This window comes from Pygocentrus nattereri, chromosome 4, assembly GCF_015220715.1.
Source record: "Pygocentrus nattereri isolate fPygNat1 chromosome 4, fPygNat1.pri, whole genome shotgun sequence".
Lineage (NCBI taxonomy): Eukaryota > Metazoa > Chordata > Actinopteri > Characiformes > Serrasalmidae > Pygocentrus > Pygocentrus nattereri.
This window is the reverse complement of record NC_051214.1, coordinates 31,500,960-31,523,190: the sequence shown is the minus strand read 5'-3', so window position 1 is coordinate 31,523,190 and position 22,231 is coordinate 31,500,960. Positions and strand designations below refer to the sequence as shown.

Below are 22,231 nucleotides of genomic sequence, written 5' to 3'. Positions count from 1 at the left end.
ATACTCATGTACATATACTTATTTAAAAATTATTTATCTGCTGACATACATATGTTTACATACGCACTACACTTTGCACTACATTGTACTTTGCATTACATTGTACCTTGCACTACATTGTATTACTTATATTACCAATCTACTCTGAGCCAAGGCAATGAAATTTCATTCTAATGCGCACTGTACGGTGTTAATTTGAATGACAATAAAGTCTGTCTAAGTCTAAGTGTTCATGCCAAGTATATATGAAGTCAGACAGCAGCTCAGCATAACATCAGCTGATGTCTTAGAACAAGATCCTTACAGGAGTCCTTGAGTGCTCAAAGTTTTAAAGTATAAAGTGAAGTCCCATGTTTATCCACTGACCTGTTAGCTAAACATGCAAAGTACAGCAGGGTGGTTACAATGACCTTGAGATATGCTAACACCAGTCTCTCAATGGATTTAACGACTACAGAGGTCAGGGCAGTGAACATCTACACAGGTGCTTCACATTTACTATTTTTATGATGCTGAAGGCAGATTGCCCACTGAATTAGCACTGCTACTTTTCTCTGCAGAATATCCTACTGCACAGCTGATAAAACTCAGGATAAGGTGTTTGCCTACATCTCCCAGAGTCAGTTCAATGAAACCCTGGAGTGCCACGCCTTCCTCTGCCAAAAGAAGAAAATTGTGAGTTTGTGTCTTAGATTAGAATTGATTTCTGCCATTGACTTTTGTCTTGTCTTAAATCTTTGTGCCTGTATTTTGTTCTTTATGTATGTATGACTGTATATTTTATATAGACCTGTCACAATGAGTCAGTTAAACTTGATTACTTAGTTAAGTCTTTTTTAATGCTTTGCAGTTTATTGGTTTGTAATTGTTCAGGTAAGGGTATTTTTATTGTTTGGCCTTTACAAAACTATGGCAGCCCCTTATTGTATATTAAATATGTAGCTTATTCCCTTTGCCAGCATTGCTAGAGCTATGGAGGCAGTGGTCTTTTGAGATCATAGCTCCATCTGGTGTCTGTCACTGTCCATTACAGTGTCTGTCCTGTGTAGTATGTGATGTCTGGTGCAGTGTCCTCATGCTGACTAGTGTCAGCACCCTGTGGAGAAGCTGTCAGCTCAGCTTGTTGTGTCCTCTGCAGGCCCAGGCAGTCACCCTGACAGTGGCACAGGCGTTTAAGGTGGCTCTGGACCTCTGGGAGATTGCCCAAGAAGGTGAGAACTGGACATTTAGTGTTTTAATATCATGGTCCCTGCTAAATGAACTCATGCCAGTGAAAATAGTACTTAATATATAATATAGCATCAATGTCATAACAGACAAAATAATGGTTGTACAGAAGAAGATAAAAATGTTCTAAATTTTTAACCCAGGCAGGTCCAGGCTTAAAATTTCTTTTTTATATGACTTTAAGAATTACTAATTTTAATTTGTTCTCCATGCTGTTACTGAATACCAAGAAGTAAGATGTACTAAGCTTAGGAATTCTAGGGCGTCGATGTATATTAATGTAATAAGATTTTTTTTTTTTTTTTTTAGAAAGTCTAATTATCTTGAAATGTTTACACAGTGTAAAGGGGAGATGGCGTTTTCAAATATATAAAGAAATCAACAATAAAAATGAAGTAAAAAATGGAGCTCTGATTTGACCGTATCCATTACCTATTACTTATTCATGTCCAGAATCCTATTCAGTATGCTCTCTGTTACATACAGTCATATGCAAAAGTTTGAACACCACTGGTCAAATGACATGTTTTGTTGATTTTCTAAGTGAAAATACGATCCCATTCTTGACGGGGAGCATTTTCTGATTTTCTGCAAATTTTAGTCCTCAGTTTCTATTTATTCGCCGAGTTTAACATATTGAAAAAGCATAACATGTAACATTCTTTCACAGGCAACATTTTACAAAGGATTTTTTTTTCAGTATGCTAAGTCTAGCTAATGAACAGTAAACATGCATTAAAATATGCAGAAGTGTTTTCTCTGTAGAGGGTGTGTTCACCTATTTTCATTTAGACAATAAACAAAACACGTGTTTTGTGACCAGAGATGCCAATAATGTTGCATATAACCAAATGTGTTTAATGAACAGTACCTTTTCCTCCTCTTTAGACAAAAGTAAGAAGGCTCACACATGTTCAGGCAGTGACCCTCAAGTGGAACACAAACCTCACTGTGACTCAGGTACTCAAAAATGGCCGTAGTACCAGTCAATGCGTTATACCTTTCTCAGCTGTTACTGCATTACACTGTTCCTTTTTGTTATTTCGTCATTATTAATATTATTCTGTTTGTAACAGTGTTGTCTGCTTTGAAACCCAGTCAACAGCTTATCTACAGTCCAACAGTTTGAAGACACCTGCTTATCCAATATTTTTTCTAAAATCAGGAGTTTCTCCCCACTGTTGCTGCAGTAACCACATTTACTCTTCTGAGAAAGCTTTACTCTAGATTTTAGAACATAGCTGTGAAGATTTGATTGTATTTAGTCACAAGACCATTAATGTACTGTAAGGGTACAGCCTGCACCGCCTGCTGCCAGCAGAGGGCAACGGCAGCAAGGCGCCATGGACTAATCAGGCTAACCTGATTCACCTAGGAACTCCCCTATTTAAGGTGGCAGCAAACGCCAGTGTTTGTTACACCTTTGTAGAGGGGTGACCGGTATTGTACTCAGTGAGAAAAAATAAATAAATAAAATAAAAATAAAAAGGAGCTGGAAAGACAAAAGAAGGAAACTGCCCCAAAACTACTAAGAGCTCAAAAGAAGGTTCCAAGCCATGCTAAATTGTTTCTTGAGCAAACCTGCATGCCGGTTGTGGCGTTTCCTTTGTTTGTCGTTTGTTCCCACCTTTTTTTTTCTCCCTTCCTCGAAGGGCTTCAGCCGAGGCTGCCTGTGCGCCCCGGTGGCGCAGCGGTAAGGTCACGGCCCGCTGATCTGTACAGTGGCAGTTTGAACCCGGCTCGGGGTTACCCCATTTTTTTCTGCGTTAGGCACACGCTCCATTGTCTCCATATATCTCCTTATCCTTTTTGATGGGTTTCAGTTCTGCACTTGGGTCCACCTCCCCGCTGTCCCGTAACATGTACTGATGTTGGATAATCAATTCTGCCTCACAAGCTCCAGTCAAGTTCATCCCAGAGGTGTTTAGATGGTGCTCCATCGCTCTAGAGAACAGCTCCACTAATCCATGGCCAAAGTGGAAAGGCTTTGAGCTGTTCTAGTTAATGCATGGTGCTGGACATGGTTACTTTACACTCTTGTACAGCTGCTCCATTCTATTGGCAACTAATATAAGCACAATATAAAATGACTGTCAGCAATGAGTGCAGCTTAAAGTAGTTGACTTTAGCAATTAGAAGGCGTATTGTATGACAAATGTAGTATGTCCGTTGAAGTGAAGTGTTGGATTGAATGAGCAGTGCAATTTAATACAGTTGTTTTGTATATGTGTGTGTGTGTGTGTGTGTGTGTGTAATAGAGGCTGAGAAAGCCCAGGCTCTGATGGAACACAAGTTGAGGAAGCCCTGCCTCTCCACTTCCATCCATTCACCATCTCCACGCAATAATCCTGCCCGGAGACGGCCCATCAAACACGACTCCTGGGTATGACAGCAGCTTGTCTTTTTATGAAATTCATCAGTTATTTTAGGGCATGATGCAGCCAATAAAGTTACCTCTGCTTGCATTGCAAATGGTGCAATATACACGATCAGAACCAGCCAAGAACAATATCCACCAATTCTTATTCCAAACACTCGTTCAGTAGTCTAGCAATTCAGTTTTGCTTTGGCTGATCTGTGTAGCAATTTCATGCTGAAAATAACGTGAGCAGGTAAGCGCAGTTGAGCTGTATTTCAGTGCTGCTGCTGCTACACCTGTACAACAACTCATAGAATAATTAGGCGTGACGTATTGTGTTAAATAGCCAGCAGCTCCTTACTTTTGAAGAAGTACTTTATTTGATTTATATTATTTAATTTTGTGCCCTATTTTTCCTTTAAGACTTCTGTTAAGAACTAAATGACAGTTTGGCCTATTAAGGAGCAAATAATGCTATTTATATTGTGACTTTGGCAGATCAAAGTACTGTGCATGTGTTTGTGAGTTTCACTCATTATTCTCAAACTTTGTGTTCATTTAACCCACACAGTGGGAGCATTGGTTTTCTAAAAGTCCACTGATCAGAAATCTGAGTCAGTCACAAAAATGTGTCCAAAGTTCATCCTTTTACCCGTCTTTCATAACGCTTAAATTTTACAAGTTTTGAAACTGTTATAAATAATTGCATAAAATGAGTGAGATTAGCACTGTTATTAGTTATTTTAAATAGTTTCTGCAATATATTGTGACAGTTACAATGACAAAGTTTGGTGATCATGCGTGTGTTACACTGTGTTAAATTGTACAGATATACTAATGATAGTAAGTTTTAAAGGGGCACAAGATTAAAAAACTACCCATTACTACATCTATAGTAAACTTATTCACTCTCCTTCTTCTGAGGTTCCCGTTTTCTCTAGAGTGAGATTTCTCAGTTTAATGACTGTCTTGTAACAATATTTCTTGAAGGCTGGAGTAACTTTTGAGAAATCACAAGGACTTGGGGGGATATTTCAGGGCAGACAGTTAGAATTTCTTTGTTTTTATTATTCTCTACCTTGTGTGTGTGTGTGTGTGTGTTAGTTTCTGTCAAGAAGTATAAAACTGATTAGGCTGAGGGAGGCAATGCTGTGCCACAAAATGTTACATAGCATAGAATGCCCCTTTAACTGAGTGGTCATTCTATTTTAATAACATTTCACTGTTAATATCACTTTAACATATCTGCTAAATCAGTGGGTAGCAGGGTTATTATAGGTTTGAAACATTGATTAGTTTTTATTTTGATTTAGTTTCATTTTAGTTTTGGACTGCGGTTTAGTTTCGATTAGTTTGTTTTGCATTGTTCATTAGTTTAGTTATTTTCTTAAATAGCTTTAGTTTAGTTTTAGTTTAATTTCATTTCAGTTATAGTGTTAGTTTAGTGTTATGATGAACACTATGATGGAAGGTCTTTGATAAGGGCAGAATAAAATTAGCATAACAAACTCTCATTCATACTAAGCCCCTAATGAGCTTTGGAAAAACAAAAAAACAATTGCAGTGGCATTGTGTTGCATTCTCTTTATGCAATGGGGAGGCAGACGCACATGCTGAGATAAGCGACTTTTATTATGGGCAAATCCAGGGTCATGGTCAAAACGGTCCAAGTTCAAACAGCCATTACGGAGAGCAGGAGGGACAGACATGACAAAATGAACACAGAGCCTCAAACAAGAACCAAACACCATGAGAATACAATACATCCAACACAATCAAACATATCAAACAAAGACCAGCAGTAGACTAAGGAAAACACAGGGCTTAAATACAAGAGGGCAAACGATGGTCAGGTGGGAAACAGGTGGTAACAATCAGGGGTGGAGTCCGACAACAATGGGGCTGGACTGAACCAAAACAAACACACATGGATGAAAAAGTAAACAAAAAGCACATGGACAGGACTGGGAGGGGCCAATCATGACACTTCTCATATTTTCATTGCATTCCCTCATGATAACTTTGCATTTCCTAGCAATGTAATTTTTTTAAGTTTAAAACTAAACTAACGTTTTTTTTCTAAATGATTCTGTTTAACTTTAGTTAATTTTGCAGTTGACATTATAATTTTGATTTAGTTTTCGTGTATTGGAAAAGTGTCATCTTTATTTTTCCCAGTTAATGAGTGCTTTTTCTTTTTACTGCTTGTTTTCATTCTAGTAATAGTTTGTTAACCATAACCCTGATGAGTAGGCTGTTGGCATGTTAACTGGAGTAAATAGCAGGTTGCCTCTAGATGGACTTCATTCTCTAATTTCTTTAATGCAAAATGTTTTTAAGCCACTAGGTGGCAATGTGTGCTTTTCACTTCAAGCAGAGCAAAGTGTTCTCTGTCTCTAAAACCTCACTGTAATCATTCACTAGGGAGTCTTTTATTTAAGATTACATTCATCACTTACTCAGACTGCACTCGCTGATAGACTCTCCTCTCATTAATTGAATTTCTTTATGTTGATTGAATTCCCTTCACTGTGCAGGTAGGTTCTAAAACCTGTTTACTGTATGCGCAGCCTGCACTACTCCAGATCAAGCACATATTACAGATGAAGTACAAGGAAATCCAATACAAGCTTGATCCTCAGTCCGTGTAAAAATAAACAGTTCTTTTGTTGGGTGAGCGTGAAGTGGGCCAGGAGTAGAGCATGTGATTCAGGTGTTTTACAAGGCTTTCAAATGTAAAGTTGGTAATTCCTTGCAAAAATCTGGATGTGCTTTAGATGCGTTTGTTGTATTTACCTTTCAGGATGTGGAAGATGGCCTTGATGATGCATTTTCAAGGTATGTTGCATTTCCATGCATTAATGAATACGTCTTTCTCAGTAAATTCATCTGCTTTTATGCTACATTGATTGGGTAGACGGAGAAATCAAGCTGTGTTATATGATGGTAGGTATGTATTCTCTGCAATGCAATAGAAATGTAAGGGTGTTTTTAAGAAAGCACACTGTAGAAGTTTTTAAATAGAATGTTTTTAAGGATTATGATGACCTTTTATTTTCCTTTTATTTGTACATACAAAAGGAGAGTACATGCACAGATTAGTTCACTTGGACTCATACTGTGTTGAAAGGATTTTGCAGTAGACTGCAAAGAATAATCCCAAGCCTGCTTATTATTGAGCTCTGCAGGGTGAAAGCAAGATTACACATTTTAGGAGCATAGCATTTCGAATGAGGAACAACAAAGCTAGTTTTACAAATACATGCTGCACTGCTGTGATATTCAAAATATGCATTGCAAAGTGCATGAGCTGCTTAGAGCCTGAGTTCTTCCTTCTCCTCAGGGAGACAGATATGACATTGGATCTTGTATAATGAGACGCAGAGGCAATTATTTTCCTGCTTATTAGCAAAAGAGTGATGAGGCACATTGTTTTATTTTTCTCCCTCAAATGAGTTTGATGAGCAAACAAGGCCATTTGAAAAGCATTTAGCTTCATATAATAAGCTAATGTGTTCTTGCACCTTCAGGTGCAATGCTATTTCACCATAAAGCGGAGAGAGAGTAATGGATTGGTCACACTGTAGGAATGCTGAAAGGCGTTACTGACCCCAGATTTTGTTTGAAGTATCTTGGAGAATCACACTCATCTCAGTGGTGATTATCAGTCACTCTGAATGCAGAATGACCCAAAAGGTTTGCTAGTAGTTTTTTTTTTTTGCTATTTTTGCAAATGTTAAATTTTTGCATGTTTGCATGTTTTTGGTTTTATGAAGACTTTATATAGTTAGTTTTATTAAGCTTCTTCTGAGTAATTAGGATCTAAAAGTAAGTGTGGACATTTATTTAGGTTTGAAATCTGTAACATCGTGTTGCAAAATAGGGGAGCTTTAAAAGTATTCAACTGATTGCAAAACCTTTGTTAGTCAATTCTAATTTCTAAATGTCATGTGGCAAAACCACCAACAAAAGACTTTTATTCTGACATGCTTTTAAGATAGAGTGGCCAGTGTGTTCAATGTCAAGTGATCCCAGGAATTTGTTATAGTAAAAATGTTCATTTACTTTAACAAATAAAACAAGTGTAAACTTGACTCCAAGGACAAGTCTATATGAGTGTCTAAGTACAAAGACTAATTTATACACATTTTCAGTAGGGGTAAATTTAAATATCATAAAATACCAATACAAAAATATCATATTTTAAATGAATGTGTGCTTGTGCCACCTGACATTTTCTGGGAAAATTGATGGTCTCTTCAAATTTACATACTGTCATTGTCTTAAAAAAACAAAACAAAAGAAATCACAAATCTCAAAAATTATTAGTTTGCATGAGAAGGAAAAAACATTCTTTACGTTCTGTGTAAATATATATATATATATATATATATATATATATATATATATATATATATATATATATATATATATATATATATACGGCTGCACTGGCCTGTTCTAAGGCTCTAAACCCCCCCAAACTGCAGAGTATAAAAGTGTAGGGCTAGTATATCTCTTATAAATGAATAGAATATAGCCTGTGGCTCTTACAAAGATGATGATCAATCACAGAGCCTCCAGGGTGAAGACGTGCACCATTATGTTATCTTTGTTTTAAGGATAAATTGATTAGTGTCGCTTGTTTATAGTACTAAAAAAGCCGCCAATTTGATAATCTTATTGACATTCCAGATACATGATGTTAATTACTTAATAGTGTGAAACACTACAAATGATCCCACTCCATGTATAAAGCTGCTGAATTATCATAACGAAACAGCAGCTGGCTTTAAAGTGTTCTTGAAAACAATATGACTTTCTGAATGCAATCATTTTATCATGTGAAATCTCTGAATGGTTCCACGAGACTTCATCAAGGTTCATTATATTACCAACAGCTATAGGTACACAATGAAGAATCATTAAAGTGTCTCAAGTCATAGTCCAGGGATCCAAACGGTGCAGGGATTTTAATGTATTTGCCAATGTATTGAATAAGACACTACAGTGTGATGGATAAGAGCTCTGGGTTTGGGGTCAGGAGTTTGAGAACCCCTTAGGGCCAGCCTTAGGCTCTATGGAAGGTTTTCAGCCCACAAAGACAAGAACACAGAACTGCTTTCTCTTCTCAATACGCATAATCCTATGACATGAAATGAGAAACTGTGGTTTGTGAAGAATGACTCAGTGATTATACCAGTCTACATTATAAAGGATTTGAGTTCTTTCTTAAATCGAGTCCACTTTGTGGATCATGTAAATTTTATGCTCCCACAGAAACTTCAGTGGCTTAAGTTTTTATTTCAGCTGTCCTCTCTGCTTTGGGAGAGAGGGTTCAAAAGTAGTGCCGCTGTTCATTTTTAATCATCCTCCCCCATTTTAACAACACTGCCATTTAACGTTAATAGGAGATGACAGGTGTCACATTATGAATCATGTGTCTCATAAGATAAACTGCATTAGGTAACACTATCTTATTCAGCTGTTTCAGGCTGACATGCTTACCATAGGCATGGAGTGATATTTAACTCAGCACTCAGAGAGGGCAGTATAACATTCAATAATTCACTCTCATCTAAAAAGGGACATGCTCATTGCGACTAAATATTAGCCTGCTTTGAACCACACAACATGTAGAATTAAAGATGGGTTTATATTCTATATTAAATCTTTGATCATTTACCTTTTAACTGAGCCCAGGCAAGTTTTGGGCGGCTTTAGATTCTAGAAATCAAACAAATGATTAGTAATACTTTGAGGCTTTTGTGTCTGTAAATTCTAGCCCTGGATAATGAAACTATATCCTTAGCTCTGTTTTTGCTGGATTACTTTTACCTGGTGGGTGCTGTAATTTGAGTGATTACTGACAAGATACATGATTTTAATCTAAGATGAATCCACCATGTCTGTAGTTTTTACAGGTTTGCCAAGAATGTTTAAGAGGCAATTACTTTATGTAATTTGTCAAACTGAGAGCTTTTCAAATAATAGTAGTCCTGTTCAAATCAACCTCACAGTAATGTAATAAATCCTAGTAATAGACATCAGCACCAGTAGACATGGCTAATCACTGAAATGGAGCTTGTCTTGGCAACAGTTCCTTTATCTTCAAATTCAAAACAGGACTGCTATAAGATATAACATTTTTCATGATGGGCTAATTAGAAGGAGAATGAAAAATGAAAGTACTTCTCACAAGGCAGAGCAATTTCAGTCCTGTTAAATGACATCTGTTAAGCTGAGTGAGCCCACTTATTTAGCCTAATGCTATTCCACCTGGTATTAACTGGACATTCGCTTTTGTTTGTTTGAATGTGTTTAATTCTAATTTTAATGCTAAAGTGAATGTCCAAGCTGTGATGTTATCCGGGTTATCTGGGATAAGTAGGGGAAATTACACAGATACTTTATTCTGTACAAACTGGCCATTTGAATCCCTTACAAATTACATTATTGGAAAAACTAATCCAGCTTGAATGGGGCTTAAGTATTAGTCCCTGATTCCTGGTGTTCATTGTTCATTCATTCTCATTCATTAGAAGCAGGATTTATCTCTGGCAATAACAAAAAGCTCTAATTTGAAATTAATTATGTTTTACTGATGGTTCATTGTTAACAAGGGTAATTCTTTTGAAAGTGTGGTGTCCATAAGTAGAATACATTCTATTATGATGTGGTTTTGATGGAGATGTTGTGTAGGAACATGTGTCTTCTGTATAGGGACACATTGTAATGCCCTTGCAATGCACTTACTAAGCCTTAACAAGATAGTAGCTGGTACTTTAGTGCTAGAGTGCATTAATTATTTTCCAAAACACTTTTGTGTATAATATGTAAATGCGGAAGGTCAGATGGTTGTAGATTTTGCAAAGAAAATGGAAATGGCTGTGGTGAACACGTATTTTCAGAAGAGGGAAGAACACAGGGTGACATACAAGAGTGGAGGGAGGTGCACACAGGTGGATTATATCCTTAGCAGGAGATGCCACCTAAAGGAGATTGGAGATTGTAAAGTGGTACCAGGGGAAAGTGTAGCAAGGCAGCATAGGGTGGTTGTCTGTAGAATGAGATTAGAAACAAAGAAGAGGAAGAGAGTGAAGACAGAGCCAAAGATTAGATGGTGGAAGCTGAAGGAGGAGGATGGTTGCAGGCAGTTCAAGGAAAAATTGCAACAGGCCCTTGGGGGCAGTGAGGAGCTACCTGAGGACTGGGAAACTACAGCTAAGGTGGTGAGAGAAACTGGCAAAAATGTGTTGGGTGTTTCGTCTGGTCAGAGGAAAGAAGACAAGGAAAGTTGGTGGTGGAATGAGGAAGTCCAGGAGAGTATTCAGAAGAAGAAGGCAGCTAAGAAAAAGTGGGATAACCAGAGAAATGAAGGAAGTACGCAGGAATACTGTGAGGCTAGTCGCATAGCGAAAAGAATGGTGGCAAAGGCAAAGGTTCAGGCCTATGATGAGCTGTATGAGAGGCTGGACAGTAAAGAAGGAGTAAAGGACTTGTATTGTTTGGCTAAACGGAGAGATAGAGCTGGAAAGGATGTACAGCAGGTTAGGCTGATAAAGGATAGAGGGGGGAATGTACTAGTGAGTGAACAGAGAGTGTTGAGTAGATGGAAGGAGAACTTTGAAGAACTAATGAATGAGGAAAACGAGAGAGAGAGAAGGACAATGGGGGGAGAGATAGTGGATCAGGAAGTGCAGAGAAAAAGTAAGGTGGAAGTGAGGGCAGCTTTAAAACGGATGAAGAATGGAAAGGCAGTTGGTCCAGATGACATACCTGTGGAGGTATGGAGATGTTTAGGAGAGAAGGCAGTGGACTTTTTAACCAGGTTGTTTAACAAAATCCTGGAGAGTGAGAGGATGCCTGATGAGTGGAGAAGCAGTGTACTGGTCCCCATTTTTAAGAACAAGGGTGATGTGCAGAGCTGCAGTAACTACAGAGGTATAAAGTTGATGAGCCACACCATGAAGGTATGAGAAAGAGTTGTTGAAGGAATGCTAAGGCGAGAGGTTCAGATCAGTGAGCAGCAGTTTGGTTTCATGCCCAGAAAGAGTACCACAGAGGAAATTTTTGCATTGAGAGTGTTGGTAGAGAAGTACAGAGAAAGTCAGAAGGAGCTACATTGTGTCTTTGTGGATCTAGAGAAGGCATATGATAAGGTGCCAAGAGAGGAACTGTGGTACTGTATGAGGAAGTCAGGTGTAGCTGAAAAGTATGTTAGGGTGGTGCAGGACATGTATGAGGATAGTGAGACAGTGGTGAGGTGTGCAGTTGGAGTGACAAATGGTTTCAAGGTGAAGGTGGGGTTACATCAGGGATCAGCTTTGAGCCCCTTCTGGTTTGCAATGGTGATGGACAGGTTGACATATGAGGTCAGGCAGGAGGCTCCATGGATCATGATGTTTGCAGATGACATTGTAATCTGTGGTGAGAGTAGAGAGCAGGTGGAAGAGAATCTGGAGAGGTGGAGGTTTGCACTGGAGAGGAGAGGAATGAAAGGATTGAGTGGGTGGAGACAGGTGTCAGGGCTGATGTGTGACAGAAGGATAGCAGCAAGAGTGAAAGGGAAGGTTTACAAGACAGTAGTGCGTCCTGCTATGATGTATGGTTTGGAGACTGTGACTCTGTCTAAAAGACAGGAGACTGAGCTGGACGTGGCGGAGATGAAGATGCTGAGATTTTCGTTGGGAGTGACAAGGATGGACAAGATTAGAAATGAGCAGATTAGAAGGACAGTGAAGGTGGAGCAGTTTGGAGATAAAGCCAGAGAGGCCAGGTTGAGATGGTTTGGACATGTGTTGAGGAGGAATAGTGGATTTATTGGTCAAAGAATGTTGGAGATGGGGCTGCCGGGTAGAAGGAGAAGAGGTAGACCTCAGAGAAGGTTTATGGATGTAGTGAAGGTGGACATGGATATGGTTGGTGTAAAAGTAGAGGAGGCAGTGGATAGGGCAAGATGGAGGCAGATGATCTGTTGTGGCGACCCCTAAAGGGAGCAGCCAAAAGAAGAAGAAGAATCTTGATACTAACCATTAGCTGAGTATTGGATCTATATGAAATGTGCTTAATTAATAAACTGTAATCAAGTTAGTTATATTACTGGTTGGGTTATGTTAGTTACCAGCTTTTGGCTTGAAAAGTCTTTACAAAAGGTATGATAATGAACACCTACAGCATTAAGCAGAAGATTGGGATGCTTAAAACACAAGAGTGCTCTGGACACTGCTAAATTCATGCTAGTTATTGCTTAATTGCGTACTTATGGGCAGCTAATTGGGATAGTTGTATTGGGCGCCAATAAATAATTTGTTGACATCCACAAAAAGCCAAAACATTTAAACATGCAATTAAAAAATGTCAATAAAATGGGAAGAAAGTGAAGGTTCAGACTCAAACCTGCAAATATAGAATGCAAATTGAATGTAAAGATAATTACATACATAATTGTGTAATTAATTATTTGCATTTAAGTAGTTTAGTAGTATAGCATTTACTATAATAGTATAGCAGTATTGAAGTGGTGTAGCAGTTATAATATCTCTATGATATATGATATAATATCTCTGCACTATGGCTGCTGTCAGTCTTGGCATGTCATAAACAGAGATGCATACAAAGATTGACAGGCTGGGCACATTACCCAGCATCCTCTTGAGCAAATATTACAGAAGCTCTGTTCATATAAATGATCAGAGCAATGAATCATGTGCGCTCCTGCCCACGCTAGCAGTCAACACTGGTGTCATGCCAATGCATTAATGTGAGTTTGTCCAGCAGGTAGAAATCAGCCCTGGTCTTGGCAGCGGGGGCCATCCGTTATTACAGTAATGCAATGAGGAAAGTGCCCATGATTCACTGAAGTAAATGAGATGCATCCAAGTAGTTATCTCCCATTTATTTTAGCACAAAGCAGCATGTAGACAGCTGTCTCAAACACAGAAGAAGATCTTTTAGCACTGTTGTCAGTAAAGCATCCCGAATCACTTGAAGATGCAGTGCTTAGGTTTGCACAAAGTTTGGTGGTTTTTAAAGGTTAGTCCTCAAAGAGAGCGAGTTTGTGGAAAGGTTTTAGCCAGTCTGCACTTTAATGTGATGTTTTAATTATGACTTAATGTCTGCATATGTCAAACTGTATCTTTGTTACCTGTCATGCAGCAATATGGAGGTGGAGGAGATGGACACAGGTAAGTGAGGTGAGAGGAAAAACGAACTCATCTTCTCTCTACTGCATAATACATCAGTGCTGTGCCTTTAGCACAGCATTAAAAACACCCAATAAACTTTCATTAGAGGAGTCATATCCTATATTTGTCTGGCATTTTAGTATTCGTTGTGGTCCACTTGTGACATTTTTGTAGGTTTATGTACCAGAAACAGCCATCATTCATTCTTACATAAATGTAGCCTGCTCATTTCAAACCTGTTATTCTTAATAAGCTCCTGATCAGCATTCGCCACATCTCCTGTTTGTATTATTTGTAATAAAGCTCTGACATGGGCAGAACACTGTGTTTCCATCAGAAGTCATTAAGTGATGCATTTGATGTTGCTAATGCATGTGTTAGGATTTGTGATCATGTTGCTTCTACAAACAGTTTTGCCAGACAGGACACAAGCTGGGAGTATTTGTGTCAGTTGGCTTGGTCTCTCTTGGTTTTCATTAACATGGACCATGATGAGGACTTAACATTGTACTTTAGGATTTTGTCATGAATGATCCAATAGAATTTGTCCAAGGTTACTTGGAATGAGCTTTTGTTCCATAAACATACATCAAAGTTGGGCTCCCAAGTGGTACAACTCATTGAGCATTGGTCTTATCACTGGAGGATGACAAGCTTGATCCCAGATGATGTCAATGCCATCCATGGTAGTGAGTTTAAGAGATATTTGCCCTTGTTCTTTTTTGGGTTGGTAAAATGGCCTGCCCACTGTCTCATTGCAAGCTTCTATGATGCCCACTGATGCAGGTGCTTGTTAGCTCACATAACAGAAGTTAATGTTCTTAATGTTAATGGACCAGGCGTCCCGTTTGAGCTGTACAATGATGTTGTGTTAGTGACTGCATGAAAGCAGCTGCATGTGTCTCAGAGGAAGTATGCACTAGCCTTCACCCTCCCAGGTGGTATCATTGCATGAGAAGAAAACAAACAATGCAGTTAATATTTCTTTGGTCTGCTATGAAGTTACCATTTTGGAGATGCGAGGCTTTGGCCTCAAGCACAGCTTAATGGTGTAATGCCAACATATGTCCAACTAAAATCGTGTAATAAGCCAAGTTATCATCAGATTTCAGTTTTATTTATTTATTTTTTTTATAGATGAACACAGATAAATTGTTCTGCACTAATGTGGGTGATGCACATTAGTGGCATTTGAAATCAACAGCACAGAGCTATTTTCCAACCCACTTTGGTGCAAGGCCAGTGCCAAAGCTCCCTAAAATACCTGTCACTCCCACACACACTGTGATTCTGTGCCTGTTTTTATGTTCATGTTATGATCATGAAAATAGGATTGTTTTCGTAGTCTTAGATGGTGGAGGACAAAGCAATTGGGATGGCTCGGAGAGAAATCTAGTGATCATGCGTGATGTGCGCACACAGAAGGGATTCTGCAGGGAAGTCAGAATTTGGCACAATACTTGTATAAAATAGCTTTCTACGGCATTCAGCTAGAAAGTTTTGTTACATTTTATAGCTCATAGTAAGTTGTAGGACCTTAATGAGGAGCTGGATGCAGTTTGAGCGAGTTGAGAGAAGTTTTGGGGATGTATGTGCAGAAAAGATTTGACTATTGACTTTTTTGTTAGCATTGTTAGCGTGGTAGCTTGAGTGCTAATCTAAACAAAACTAAACTAAATTACATTTGGACACCAAACATGTCTTGGCTGATTAACTACACTTGCGTCACATCTAAAAACTGTAACTGAAGAATTCCTTTAATGCACTCACTGTGTTTTTAACTTACTGTATTTTCTCTTCTGAGTCAGACTGGCGGAGTCCCACTCCAGAACGGTGTCTGAGGATGCAGCTGTAAGCCCACTGGAAGAGGACATTGTTTCTTTCAGCAGTGAAGAGTCCGCATAAACACACATACACACACTCTTGCACAGACACTCCAGCCTGTCAAGAACCCTCATCCAACACTACAATACTCAGCACTTCACTCGAAGTACAAAGTATTCTTCAAACGCCGACACACTTCTGGAGGGCAGAGAAGAACACTGCCCTTTATCTCTGACTTGAAAGGTGTAGAAGATGCATCATTCATGATAAACAAAAAAGTACCAAACAAGTGGCAGCAACAAAAGAGCCCCTTACATGTCTTCTTTTTTTCTTCCTGCAGTCAAAGCCTAGCCATCTAACTGGGTTCTCCCATCTCAAGCCTAGATCTGTTCTACATCTCTCGACATCAAAGTTCTTTTTTGGCTCTTACATTTCCAATAATCTCTTAAGACCCTGGGGCTGGTGTTGTACTGCTAAATGTCCTTTTTGATAAGCCCATATTGATTCAGAAGAAAATTGCACAGGTCTTATCAAAACACAATGATTTTTTTTGGTGGTCAAGTAAAACTGGACCATATTTGCAGGTCTGTATGCAGTTGTATTTATATAAACCCTTGAATTCTGTGAAGTTTACAAATTTCTGCATTTCTAACCACTTTTATAGTTTGTCATAATGTGATTAGTTTCCAAAAAACACTGCAACACTGCATTTGTCACTGTCCAAAAAAAAACAAGCATCTCCAAAATGTTCAGTGCTTCCAGTGCAAGTTAATGTAAAGAGATTTTATTCCAAGGACTTCTGTTGGTCAATTCATTATTATAATGTGCTCAAATAAAGATTGACAGAAAGGGAGACTTGTGTTTTTTTGGACAGCAGTTATACAAAACCTTTGTTTGATGATTATTCACCAAGTTTACTAGCAGAACCAATTGTTCTTATTCGAAAACAGTAATAGAATACAGTCAGAGATGCCATAGTGCTCAAATGGCTGTAGAATGCTCCTCGCAACCGTAAATACTGAACAATAGCACCAGCCTTAGTGATGAGGTTAATAACACTGTGTGAAGAGTTCTGCCAGTTTCCCATCTCTGGAATTCAAACCTCATGGTTGTGACACAGACTTACTTATCAGGCTAACAGGGTAACTGCACAATGTCGCAGGGGAAAGGCACAGAAGACACAAAGGTTGCTCCTTTGGCAGTAAAGCAATGGCAAAGTCTCAGGTGTGGCAGGCCAGAGTCATTCCTGTAGAAAATGTTAAGAAAGGACTTGTCATGTCCACTTGTCATGTATGTGTGTTCATAACTGTTATTTGTAAATTGTTTGTATGTGTAATTACGATGAATAGCAGCAGGGTTTTATAGTACTAGTTTGTTCATTTATATTTGCAATGTCTGCTTTCCCTGAAGCTGAGCCCTATATACATTTTTGCAAAATCTGATTGCTTGCTTTGCTGAGGTTGGAACTTGTACAATATAAGCACTCTCCATTGCAATAAGTCTATGTTTTAGCAGTTTTTCAGAATAGGGATCCATGAATCCCATCTTTTCTCTCCTGATAGTGATTCTGATATCTGAACAGAGGTTAACAGGGAAAAGCCTATGACAAAGCTACTAACAAAGTAGGGCTGGCCCGAATGATTTGAATACTCAAGTATTTATTACACTGGCATTCGATGCTTAACTTAACATTCATATGACTCATCTTTTTTGACTCGGTGACAAAATGTGTAACTTAAACAATACATTTAATCAGAAAAGGCCTTTAGATTATAACAATAAAACCAATACATTATATTTGGCTAATTGAATGCATCATAAATTCTCTCTCAACTCACCTCAGAATGCAGGACACTGCAACCCTTTTAATGTGGCCATTGAAGCTGAAGAAGAAGATGCCTGAGAAATCACATGTGGAGCACACAGCCTCCGAATTAGCTCCATCACATATCTACCTCAGGCAGGAATATAAGCTCTGATTTCTCCTTCACCTTTGTAATTAAACAGTTTTACAGCAGATAAAGAACTTCAGCACAAAGAGCAAATCTTGCAACAAAATCACAGTCACTAGTTTGTGCTGTTATCAGACAACAGAAGCCTCCACACATATTTAGTACAGCGCAGGAGCTGCTCTGCAATAACTAAACCCCTAAGATTGTTATTTTAGAAAATTAAAACATACTACATGCAAGGACAATAACACAAATTTAGAATGAGTTAAAATGTGTCAAAATGCAATTTGTTGTAATGCCTGGGAGCTAGGAGGGGGATGCGTACGCTGAGATAAACGAGTTTTATTTTGGGCAAATTCAGGGCCGTGGTCAGAACAGTCCAGGTTCAAATAGCCAACACGGAGAGATTGAGAGTCAGACATGACTAACAGAAACACGGAATCCAAATAGTACCAAAACGTCAAACTTCCAACAGTACATACAAACATCCTAAACAGAACGTCAAACATACACATCAAACAAATCAAACAAAGACCAACACAGACCAGGGCAAACACAGGTGGGAAACAGGTGGAAACAATCAGGGGTGGAGTCACAAAACAAGGGGGCAGGACTGTGAAAACCAAAACAAAGAAGCACGTGGACTAGACTAAAACACAACACGAACACATGGACAAGACTGTGAGGGGCCAATTGTGACATGTATAATGTAAAATAAGGACAAGCTGCATTCTGAACATTGCAGGGGTGCTATAGCTACATCCAAACCTGGCCAAGCAGCTAGCTTACTTTCTCTACTGTCAACATGTTATGTTGTTTTGACTGTTGGAAGAATAGAAGATTCCATTTACAGATGCTCAGATTTTTCCTTTGTCACTGCTACATAACTTGAAGGGTGCATGTTGAGTTTTATTTTTGTACAACAGGGCCAGGCTTTGTCATTTGTGCTTACATCTTTGTACTCTGGCCATAGACTCAATATGTTAAAATGAGTATTCAAATACTGGTTTGGAAATGCCAACGAGTATTCGACGTCTGTTAATTGTGTTCAGGCCAGCCCTATTACTGGGTAATTACTGGGTTACTAATTTAAGATGACCATAAGTGTTAAACTGTATCTCTACCTGTTTAAAAAAGTCAGTGGCCGATACTGATACTGACCCAGTATGTCGGATCGGTGCATCCCTGTTTTGAAAATGAGCAGGTGTCAGTGTGCAGCTTTAAGATGATTACTCTGATATGTGCACAGGTTGACATGCTTTCCCGTAGATGAAGGGCATTCTTTTCAATTTCCACAAAGCAATAGTTGCGAAATCCATCTGCTGGCCACACAGTGAAAGCTCTTCATTTCTCCCTGTCTCTCTGTCCTCTCTTTCTGTCCAAGGTCAATCCAGAATGAAAAAATCAATATATTCAAATTTCTTCATTCTCTTCTGTGGGTGCAAAGGTTCATGCAGGAGGTTCCAAGCCTCGCTTACTTCTTCTTTTTTGCAATATGTTGATAGATCTAGATGTGAGTCCTACTTGAAGCTTGTATGAAAGACCAAAAGTCTTTTTTCTTTTATTGTATTGGTTTTAAATTGTCATTTGAATCTTGTTTTTTTACATCTAAATTCCTGTTTATACTTGTCCTCCTTTGGATTAATTATGTTGAATATGCTCTTAATGTCTCTAATGTTATTTGTTTTTTATTGTCAGCTATGTTTAATCATTAATATTAAGAGATTGGTTTTCTACCAGCTGGTCAAAGATATACATCATGTCAGAGAACCATTACACAAGTAATAAATGTTTATATATATGTATACAGAATATAAAGTAAGTAATTTGTGACAAAAGCTCTTTGCTTGTAGAAACTGGAATGATTCCTACTCATTTCTTATCTTATTGATGTGTTTTCATTTTCCTATAAGATATTGTGGAACATTGCTAAGGATGGTGCTTATTTTAAAATATCTATGCAAAGTTTAAATTTCTACAAATGTAATAATGATTGCTCAACCATCAGCAATCTATTGTATAGGGAGTTTAATCTGGTGTACAGTAAGAAAACAATAAATGAAACCACTGACATTTCATGGGAAAAAAAAAGTTTTTCAACAAGACGTTCTTACAGCAACTCAAAGAGAAAGCCAAGCTGCAATTTTCAGTCACGTGAAAAACAGCCAGGACTCATACTTCTTGTTTTTTGTTGTGAGCTCTTGAACATGCTCCCAGATGGCTGCAGTGATAATTGGTGGGAAGATTTATAGCCGTGTCAGGCAGTATGATCACTGTTGACGCATTTTGGTCACCTACAGCGCCCCTCTGAGTCGGAATGCTAAATCGATTCAACAGGGAATTCTCCCACTGTGCAAGCCTCTTCTGGTAGTTACAGCACTTTTCATTTGATTACAGCTCAGTTGGGAGAACATGCCCTTAGTGTTTTGTGGCTAGAGTTCTTGATGACAAGATTTGGCTGGAAAGTGTATTCGCCTTTTTAATGAATTCCCACAGCATGTTTTTTTCTATTATGTGAAGACAAAACGAGTATAAAACACAAATGGCCATTATTAATTGACTATGGTTGTGACAGTGATCACCTCATTAATGGAATGGAGTTAATTCTCAGTGGTCTGTCTATTTCTGCACTTCTAGCTTTGGCTGGGTTTTTAACTATTCATCACATCAGTGCCATGTAATAATTTTGATTCTATATCCAAAACTCAGTTTGAGGGGGGATACTATTGAAGTGGCATAACCAGAAAAACAAAACTCTACCCCTTCTGAAAGAATCACCCCCACCCCCATTCTCTTAAAAAAAAGATGGTTCTTCAAAGATTCTTTAGTAAAGACATATATAACCAAGAACACTCAAAGAGCTTTGGAGCACTCTTGACATGGTGAAATGGTTCTTTAGATTGATGGAGAATGTGTTGGGTATATGGTTATGTATAGAACCTTTTTCAAAATGTCTCTATATAGCACCAAAAAAGGTTCTTCTATTGTCACAAGCTTAACATCGTAACAATAGCAGAACTATTTCTGGTGCTATATGGAACCCCTTTCAAAAGAGTTTTATATAGAACTACATACAACACATTTTACATCAATCTGAAGAACCATTTCACCACACAAGGAACCATTTAAGCATGCCAAAGGGTTGTTTGATTAAGTTCTAAAATAAAGTGCTATATGAAGTTCTTAAATAAAGTGCTTATGTCTTGCCTATTGTTATTTACTCTGCATAATTGTGACAGCATCCTGACAGATATCTGACTCATTGGACAGACAGTTGCTGCAGTCAGTGCAGATGCATGCAGTCATGTGACAGGGGAAGCAAATCAAGCTTAATCAAGACAAGTGATGAATTAAAGGAAAGAGAAAAACCTGAATAAGTTGGCCTTTGAAGCTGTGAGTTATTCTGTAGTCCACTTGGAATATCACCAGATCTTAGGAGAGAATGTTGCTTCATCCACAAGCTGCATGCAAAGCTAATACTCCTGTGCATTGAAGTGACGTCATGTAAAAGTGCATTTTACAAGAGTTAAATTCCTATATGCTCTGTGGCATGTGAAATTGCTGAAAAGGCCCAGTTAACCTCAATTTTTAGATCAACATGGCAAGAGGACAAGATCCAAGTAACTTTGAAAGAGGGTTCATTATTAAGCATGGATGGCAAGCGCTTCACTTACAAAAGACTGCTCAACTGGCTAGTACTTCAGCAGCAGCAGTGATGACAATGAAATCTATAATAAATAGGGTTGAAAACTGTGGTTAAAAGTGCACACTGATTGATGGTGGTGTTCATCCATTAGTGTGTTATGTAAGGAAAAACAGAAGAGCCACTGTTCTTCAGAATGTCAATGCAGGACAAGATCAGACCGTGTCAGCAAGAACATTTTGTCCTCAACTGCAGAGAGAGGGATATTGTAGTAGAGCTGCAGTGCACAAGCCTTTCAAGACTTTACAAAGTCAAATGCCCATTTGAGAGTTCGATGGTGCAAAGGTCAGAAACACTGTTGTACTGAGATGTGGAGAAAAGTCAGATGAGTGATCCTTTATTCTCCACAATCAGGCGAATGCATGTGTAGCATATGCAAGATAAAAGTACAGGCCTGAACACTTGATCCCTACAGTGGTGGAGTGTGATGGGTCTGTGGAGGACATTTTGCTGGCATGGTTTGCATTTACTCATCTCCTTAGAGGGACTGACCTGTCAAACAGCTCTCTTCACGACCATCATCAAAATACCAATTGAGTGAACATCATTTGAAAGAGTGGTGTTCTACCCCTCCAGTACAGATCCAAAGAGTTTAGACTTCATGCCAAATCACACTGAAGATTTACTGGCAGCTCCTGGTTGCCTAACACATTACACCAATTGATATGCCAATTTCTCAAATATGAGAAAGGAGCCAGCATTTGCCACAAAGAATGTTTTGTTTTGGTACATTACACCATTAAACTATGCTATTTTGTATTCTGTCATTAGGTTAAAATGTGTTTTACATGGTAAGTTGATTAGCTAATGGGTCATGTAATTGGTATTTAAGTTTAAAAGTTTGAGTTCCTAACAGAGTATGAGTCTTTACACAGAATATGTGCACTTTACTTTCTTCTAAAAATCTTAGAAAACAACAACTTTTCAGGGTATATGGCATAACATTCAGGTAACAGAGGCACACTTGGGATCAACATAA

At 38.4% G+C, this 22,231-nt stretch overlaps 1 protein-coding gene across 2 annotated transcripts in view; it reads left to right on the top strand.

Moving 5' to 3' along the window:
* si:dkey-71h2.2 (low density lipoprotein receptor adapter protein 1) overlaps positions 1-20,410 on the top strand; it is a 70,763-nt gene extending 50,353 nt beyond the window's left edge. Inside the window, exons 4-10 of one of the 2 annotated variants that reach the window (XM_017710507.2) lie at positions 561-675; positions 1,139-1,211; positions 2,116-2,187; positions 3,486-3,610; positions 6,390-6,424; positions 13,745-13,773; positions 15,582-20,410. In XM_017710507.2, the coding sequence (XP_017565996.1) occupies positions 561-675; positions 1,139-1,211; positions 2,116-2,187; positions 3,486-3,610; positions 6,390-6,424; positions 13,745-13,773; positions 15,582-15,628 (496 nt within the window). In that variant the 3' untranslated portion in view covers positions 15,629-20,410. Of the gene's footprint in view, positions 1-560; positions 676-1,138; positions 1,212-2,115; positions 2,188-3,485; positions 3,611-6,389; positions 6,425-13,744; positions 13,783-15,581 lie in introns of both variants that reach the window. The other variant, XM_017710508.2, reaches the window with a different exon arrangement.
* The last annotated feature ends 1,821 nt before the right edge of the window (positions 20,411-22,231 follow it).